This window comes from Ranitomeya variabilis, chromosome 5, assembly GCF_051348905.1.
Source record: "Ranitomeya variabilis isolate aRanVar5 chromosome 5, aRanVar5.hap1, whole genome shotgun sequence".
Taxonomy (NCBI): domain Eukaryota; kingdom Metazoa; phylum Chordata; class Amphibia; order Anura; family Dendrobatidae; genus Ranitomeya; species Ranitomeya variabilis.
In genome coordinates, this window is record NC_135236.1 from 662,527,341 (window position 1) to 662,536,307 (window position 8,967).

Sequence of the window (8,967 nt, forward strand, 5' to 3'; positions counted from 1 at the left end):
GATAATCTAATGACTTTTGCATCAGGGGACTCATGTGCTTGACGCCTACACTTATATGCATTGTTTTTGTCCCAGCGATGCTGTTGCTCTCCAAGAGTCTCATTTGCCCTTTGATGTCTTCGATGTTGTGCCTTTGCTGCTTTCTTTTCATTGTCATTGGCGTGCTTTTTAGGAGGGGCCATGTTGGCGTTGATATTTGCTTTTTAAAGGGGTTTTCCCACAAACAAAAGTTCATTTTAAAAATTGTCTGTGTCTGACCGTGTACCGAACATACCACAGCTCCTGGGCAGGGGAGGAAGCAAAAGCAATACTGACATTACAGCATTACAGCAGGAGATCACAGAGGATACATTTTGTGAGGTAAAATATTTTTTAAAAACAGTCAGTGAAATATTTTACCTCACAAAATGAATCCACTGTGATCCCCTGCTGTAATGTCAAAATTGTATTTTGCTTCCTCGCCTGCCCAGGATCTCCTGGGTATGTTTGGTACATGGTCAGACACAGACAATTTATAAAATGAACTTTCGTTCGTGGGAAAACCCCTTTAATGTGACCGGCTTCCTCTGCCTGTAGACGCGTCGTGCATCTACCACCGAGATCAGCCGAATGATTCACTGCACCTGCGCGTAATTCGCTCAGGCGCAGTAAATGAGACCGCCACCATCTTTGTGCACACAGATAGCGGTGGTCACATTAAAACTGCGCATGCACTCCTCCTGTACAGAGATGGCGGCAGTCAGTGAATAATTCGGCTGATCCCGGCGGCGGCGTGTTCACGATAGTGTTCTGCTGGTGGTACCACGCAAGAGGCTGAGTGAGTGTGAATGTGAGTGTGAATGTGAGTGTGTGAATGTGAGAGTGTGTGAGTGTGTGTGAATGTGTGAGTGTGAATGTCGGAGTGTGAGTGTGTGAGAGAGTGAGTGTGTGTGTGTGTGGTGCGTACGGTGTATAGAGTGTGTGGTGTGTACAGTGTATACAGTGTGTGTGTGTGTGTGGGGTGCGATGGTGTTCCACTGGTGGTACCGCGCAATAGGTTGGTACCAGCAGCAGTTTCCATATTGAGACACCCATCACTTGGGTGTCCCAATATGGCGGTCGGTGAACTTCCTCCACTTGGAATTCTGGGATACGGTGACATCTGGACAGAACAGGAAATAAAAACATTACAAGGCAATTATATAAATACATTCCTCACTATGTGTAATATGTATAGGCCGCGTCTCTGCCCCCTCCGTCCTATTGTACGGCCCAGATTGTGACTGAGGCTCATAGGAAACTGACAATGACTGTATACAGCGATCCTGAGATTATACAGTATATAGTACAAGCGAGCAAATGACTGCAACTCTGAAAAAGGATAAACTAAAGAAAAGATATAAAAAATATGAACAAAAAAACCCCAAAAAACAATTAAAATATTGTACCTTCCCGACAATTACAATTTAAAACATAAAATATATCATATTCCCGCATCCACAAAAATCCAACCTGTTGAAAATATAAAATTATTTCACCGTACGGTGAACATCATGAAGCAAAAAAGGAAAGAAATCAAAACTCCAGAAGTGTAAATGGTTAATGGCTGCTGTAAAAAAAGCTAATTGTACACAGAGGACAAGTGAGTACACGGTCGTCCCACTTTTCTGGATGAAACTCTGAATGATTTTTATACGGTTTTGTGAACCTCCCTTAAAACTAATAACATTAATGATCCTGGGGGGTCGTCCATAATGGGGTCCACAGATCACATGACCTGTTATATTAACTGTTCAGCCAATCAGATTCCCCTCCCTGTGATGTCACCGGTCTCTGGGGAAATTTCTTCCAACAATTATTGTTCAGCTGCAAATTCTAATCCAGGCATCACGATCAAATAATGGGGGACCTACATGTAATACAGCATGAAGGGGCTCGGAGAAGGCGGCAGTGAAGGTGTGTAAGTGTCTGATGGGGTCACACAGCTCATAAAAGGACAACTGCCCGGCCTCATAATCCAGACATATCCTGAATCTATCACTGGAGATCTTGTCAGGTAACTGGATCACTTCACTGTCATGTATCAGTGAATACTCATTATAAAAACTCTCCAAACTCCAGGACTTGTTATTATCTCCAACTAGATGGTGGCCTGATTCTAACGTATCGGGATCTCCAATCAGTGACTGCTGCTCCCCCCTGTCTATACTGGGATAACACATCCCCACCCTCCACCAGTCTGATCTACTGCTCTCTACATCCCAGTAATGTCGTCCTGAGGTAAATCCTCTCCTGCTCATCACCTGACTATTCTGGAATCTCTCTGCTGTTTCTGGACGTTTCTGCTTCTCTTTTATCCAGGCCGCAGTTTTCAGGTCGTCTGATATAAGGAGATTATTATCAGCTGTGGTTACATCTAGTAATATGTCTGCAGGACTCACCACATAGATCCCGCTCCTTATACCTGATATTACGTCACATAATGTCTGTAATGTGTGTGAGATCTCAGCCACATCCAGGTCATCTCCATCATGGGGCTGTTTATCATGTCCCCATGTGTCCTCACCACCTCCCTCCTCCTCAGGATCACACAAGTCACCGGTGTCTGGATCCTGTAAGACAGTCAGTGGATCCGTCATGTTACACAGCTCCTCAATGTGTCTCATCTTCCTGGACAGCTCGTCCTTTTTTATTTCCAGCTGATGGATCAAAACAGACAGTGGCAGTGACTCTTCCTTTTCCTGCCTGGAGATCTCACTCAGGACCTTCTTCTCCAGGTCGTCCACCCGTCTCCTGATGTCTGTACACAGAGCAGTGACTCTCTCGGCTTCTCCAGCTGCTTTTTCTTGAGCTTTTCTCCTGCGCTCCTCCAGACTCCGGACTTTTTCATCAGTCTTTTTTCTCTTTCTGATCAGTTTCTTGTGAACATTTCTCAGTTTCTTCTTCTTCCTCTTTGAGGCCTCATCCAGCATCTCCACCTGATGTCCTCGATGTTCTCCGGCCAAACTGCAGGACACACAGATACAAGCAGCGTCCTCAGTGCAGTAATATTCCAGGATCTTCTTATGGACAGAACATTTCCTTTTCTCCAGACAAGTGCTGGGATCAGATAAGACGTGTTCTGGTGATTTGCTGTGAGATCTCAGGTGTTTATCACACAGAGAAGCCTCACAGAGTAGACAGGATCTAACAGCAGGTACCGGAGAGTCCACACAGTAAGTGCAGCAGATCCCGGTGATGATCTCTTGTTCATGCTGAGTAATCAGGAAACGTTCTGCGACATTATGGAGATTTATGTTCCTCGTCAGTGCCGGCCGCACCCGAAATCTTTTTCTGCAGCCAGGACAGGAATAAACTCCAGACCCGTCCTGTGCATCCAGCACACGACCAATACAGACTCGGCAGAAGTTGTGTCCACATCTCAGCGTTACAGGGTCCTTAAATGTAGATAAACAGATGGAGCAGAGAAGCTCGTCTCTCAGATCAGCAGACGCCATGGCTGACGGAAGAAGGAAGAAAGGAAACTGAAAGAGTCTAATGCTGGACAAAGGGCAAAGTTGTAGTTACACCCAGTGACATCACCCTTCATTTCTTCTTTCTTAAAGCGATAACTTTTTAATTCTTCAATCAGTATAGCTATATGAAGGTTTGGTTTAGTAAGAAGAATGTATGAGTCAAATACGCAATTTTGCTGCTCGTATACTGTATTGACTGATTATTCTATGTTGGGGATAGTGCGTCATTAAATGAAAGAGCAGCAATTCTATCTTTTTTTTTTTCTTTTTCCAAGAATTGTTTTAGAATATTCATCTCCAGGGCCAGCGTCAGCACCCGGCGCACCCAGGCAAGTGTCGGGACCCTGAGCAGGAGAGGGGGTTCACTTGCCTTCGGGGACACCGATGCACTATGGGGGCTCGAAGCCTGTACCAGTGTCGGTACCCATGAGTGTGAAGTGATGGCCGGGGGACCACCACGGTGCAGGAGACTACTGTACACAAGACGAGGTGCAAACAACAAAGAATGGATTTATTGGGAGACAGGGAATGGAAGGGACATGGAAGGTGCAAACAGGGATTTACAATAGCAAAAGATAATGCACATGAGTCAACTTGTCTATATAATAGCACAGTGCTTCAACAATTACAAACTCAGAATCTATCTCACAAGCAACTTTACACAATAAAACATATATAGATGCTACTCTGCATATAACCTTCCTGGCCTTTACTACGCAGGCCACTCGGCTGCTGTGCTCTAACTACTGAAGCCTGCACTAGGCCCTAACTGATGCACCAGGCAGGAACAGACTCACGGTGATGTTGGGGACACAGGTCCAGTCCCAGGGGGCCCCAAAAGTCCACAACGGTGGTGCGCACGGATTTCTATCGGCTCTGCCAAGCGTGGTCTTTTCCTTGCTCCTGGAAACCGTAAGTCCCCTTCCAAGTATCTTCGTGGCTTCACAAACCAGCGCAGAACAGCGGGACATACTAAAAAGAATGAAGAAAAGGAATAAATAAAAAGAATGAACATAATAACTTTTAGGTCCAAAGAGATGGAGAGGTGTTATAGATTTCTTATGCATCTTGGATATGAACTGAACACGAAATATATGTAGAATATTAGGAAATCAACATAGATACATAAAAACAGGTGTATATTATATTCCCTGTGCCTGATAGGTGGGGAATGAAGATGAAATATATGTAGAGAATAGGGGAATGAACACATATCCCATATAAACAGGTGTATATTATATTCCCTGTGCCTGATAGGTGGGGAATGAAGATGAAATATATGTAGAGAATAAAGGAATGAACACATATCCCATATAAACAGGTGTATATTATATTCCCTGTGCCTGATAGGTGGGGAATGAACATGAAATATATGTAGAGAATAGGAGAGTGAACACATATCCCATATAAACAGGTGTATATTATATTCCCTGTGCCTGATAGGTGGGGAATGAACATGAAATATATGTAGATAATAGAGGAATGAACACATATCCCATATAAACAGGTGTATATTATATTCCCTGTGCCTGATAGGTGGGGAATGTACATGGGATATATGTAGATAATAGAGGAATGAACACATATCCCATATAAACAGGTGTATACTATATTCCCTGTGCCTGATAGGTGGGGAATGAACATGAAATATATGTAGAGAATAGAGGAATGAACACATACCCCATATAAACAGGTGTATATTATATTCCCTGTGCCTGATAGGTGGGGAATGAACATGGGATATATGTAGATAATAGAGGAATGAACACATATCCCATATAAACAGGTATATATTATATTCCCTGTGCCTGATAGGTGGGGAATGAACATGAAATATATGTAGAGATTAGGAGAATGAACACATATCCCATATAAACAGGTGTATATTATATTCCCTATGCCTGATAGGTGGGGAATGAACATGAAATATATGTAGATAATAGGGGAATGAACACATATCCCATATAAACAGGTGTATATTATATTCCCTGTGCCTGATAGGTGGGGAATGAACATGGAATATATGTAGAGAATAGAGGAATGAACACATATCCCATATATACAGGTGTATATTATATTCCCTGAGCCTGATAGGTGGGGAATGAACATGGAATATATGTAGAGAATAGGAGAATGAACACATACCCCATATAAACAGGTGTATATTATATTCCCTGTGCCTGATAGGTGGGGAATGAACATGAAATATATGTAGAGAATAGGAGAATGAACACATACCCCATATAAACAGGTGTATATTATATTCCCTGTGCCTGATAGGTGGGGAATGAACATGAAATATATGTAGAGAATAGGAGAATGAACACATACCCCATATAAACAGGTGTATATTATATTCCCTGTGCCTGATAGGTGGGGAATGAACATGAAATATATGTAGAGAATAGAGGAATGAACACATATCCCATATATACAGGTGTATATTATATTCCCTGTGCCTGATAGGTGGGGAATGAACATGAAATATATGTAGAGAATAGGAGAATGAACACATACCCCATATAAACAGGTGTATATTATATTCCCTGTGCCTGATAGGTGGAGAATGAACATGGAAAATATGTAGAGAATAGAGGAATGAACACATATCCCATATAAACAGGTGTATATTATATTCCCTGTGCCTGATAGGTGGGGAATGAACATGGAATATATGTAGATAATAGAGGAATGAACACATACCCCATATAAACAGGTGTATATTATATTCCCTGTGCCTGATAGGTGGGGAATGAACATGAAATATATGTAGAGAATAGAGGAATGAACACATACCCCATATAAACAGGTGTATATTATATTCCCTGTGCCTGATAGGTGGGGAATGAACATGGAATATATGTAGAGAATAGAGGAATGAACACATATCCCATATAAACAGGTGTATATTATATTCCCTGTGCCTGATAGGTGGGGAATGAACATGGAATATATGTAGAGAATAGGAGAATGAACACATACCCCATATAAACAGGTGTATATTATATTCCCTGTGCCTGATAGGTGGGGAATGAACATGGAATATATGTAGAGAAGAGAGGAATGAACACATATCCCATATATACAGGTGTATATTATATTCCCTGTGCCTGATAGGTGGGGAATGAACATGAAATATATGTAGAGAATAGAGGAATGAACACATATCCCATATATACAGGTGTATATTATATTCCCTGTGCCTGATAGGTGGGGAATGAACATGAAATATATGTAGAGAATAGGAGAATGAACACATACCCCATATAAACAGGTGTATATTATATTCCCTGAGCCCGATAGGTGGAGAATGAACAGGGAATATATGTAGAGAATAGAGGAATGAACACATATCCCATGTAAACAGGTGTATATTATATTCCCTGAGCCTGATAGGTGGGGAATGAACATGGAATATATGTAGATAATAGAGGAATGAACACATACCCCATATAAACAGGTGTATATTATATTCCCTGTGCCTGATAGGTGGGGAATGAACATGAAATATATGTAGAGAATAGAGGAATGAACACATACCCCATATAAACAGGTGTATATTATATTCCCTGTGCCTGATAGGTGGGGAATGAACATGGAATATATGTAGATAATAGGAGAATGAACACATACCCCATATAAACAGGTGTATATTATATTCCCTGTGCCTGATAGGTGGGGAATGAACATGGAATATATGTAGATAATAGAGGAATGAACACATACCCCATATAAACAGGTGTATATTATATTCCCTGTGCCTGATAGGTGGGGAATGAACATGAAATATATGTAGAGAATAGGGGAATGAACACATATCCCATATAAACAGGTGTATATTATATTCCCTGTGCCTGATAGGTGGGGAATGAAGATGAAATATATGTAGAGAATAGGAGAATGAACACATACCCCATATAAACAGGTGTATATTATATTCCCTGTGCCTGATAGGTGGGGAATGAACATGAAATATATGTAGAGAATAGAGGAATGAACACATATCCCATATATACAGGTGTATATTATATTCCCTGAGCCTGATAGGTGGGGAATGAAGATGAAATATATGTAGAGAATAGGAGAATGAACACATACCCCATATAAACAGGTGTATATTATATTCCCTGTGCCTGATAGGTGGGGAATGAACATGAAATATATGTAGAGAATAGGGGAATGAACACATATCCCATATAAACAGGTGTATATTATATTCCCTGTGCCTGATAGGTGGGGAATGAACATGAAATATATGTAGAGAATAGAGGAATGAACACATATCCCATATAAACAGGTGTATATTATATTCCCTGAGCTTTATAGGTGGGAATGAAGATGGAATATATGTAGATAATAGGGGAATGAACACATATCCCATATAAACAGGTGTATATTATATTCCCTGTGCCTGATAGGTGGAGAATGAAGATGGAATATATGTAGATAATAGAGGAATGAACACATATCCCATATAAACAGGTGTATATTATATTCCCTGAGCCTGATAGGTGGGGAATGAACATGAAATATATGTAGATAATAGGAGAATGAACACATATCCCATATAAACAGGTGTATATTATATTCCCTGTGCCTGATAGGTGGGGAATGAACATGGAATATATGTAGAGAATAGGGGAATGAACAAAAATCCCATATAAACAGGTGTATATTATTTTCCCTGTGCCTGATAGGTGGGGAATGAACATGAAATATATGTAGAGAATAGGGGAATGAACACATATCCCATATAAACAGGTGTATATTATATTCCCTGTGCCTGATAGGTGGGGAATGAACATGAAATATATGTAGATAATAGGAGAATGAACACATACCCCATATAAACAGGTGTATATTATATTCCCTGTGCCTGATAGGTGGGGAATGAACATGAAATATATGTAGATAATAGGAGAATGAACACATACCCCATATAAACAGGTGTATATTATATTCCCTGAGCCTGATAGGTGGGGAATGAACATGAAATATATGTAGATAATAGGAGAATGAACACATACCCCATATAAACAGGTGTATATTATATTCCCTGAGCCTGATAGGTGGGGAATGAACATGGAATATATGTAGATAATAGGAGAATGAACACATACCCCATATAAACAGGTGTATATTATATTCCCTGAGCCTGATAGGTGGGGAATGAACATGAAATATATGTAGATAATAGGAGAATGAACACATACCCCATATAAACAGGTGTATATTATATTCCCTGAGCCTGATAGGTGGGGAATGAACATGAAATATATGTAGATAATAGGAGAATGAACACATACCCCATATAAACAGGTGTATATTATATTCCCTGTGCCTGATAGGTGGGGAATGAACATGAAATATATGTAGAGAATAGGAGAATGAACACATATCCCATATAAACAGGTGTATATTATATTCCCTGTGCCTGATAGGTGGGGAATGAACATGAAATATATGTAGAGAA

At 40.7% G+C, this 8,967-nt stretch overlaps 1 protein-coding gene across 1 annotated transcript; it reads right to left on the reverse strand.

Annotated features, from left to right (window-relative positions):
• Nucleotides 1–475: 475 nt before the first annotated feature.
• On the reverse strand, nt 476–3,576 carry LOC143776804 (E3 ubiquitin-protein ligase TRIM39-like). The gene has a single exon (XM_077266556.1). It carries the CDS (start codon nt 3,474–3,476, stop codon nt 1,842–1,844), a length of 1,635 nt encoding a protein of 544 aa, XP_077122671.1. The 5' UTR covers nt 3,477–3,576; the 3' UTR covers nt 476–1,841.
• Nucleotides 3,577–8,967: the final 5,391 nt, after the last annotated feature.

Bases quoted from the DNA above. Each gene is read 5' to 3' on its own strand.
- LOC143776804 (XM_077266556.1), bottom strand. From the start codon at position 3,476: ATGGCGTCTGCTGATCTGAGAGACGAGCTTCTCTGCTCCATCTGTTTA.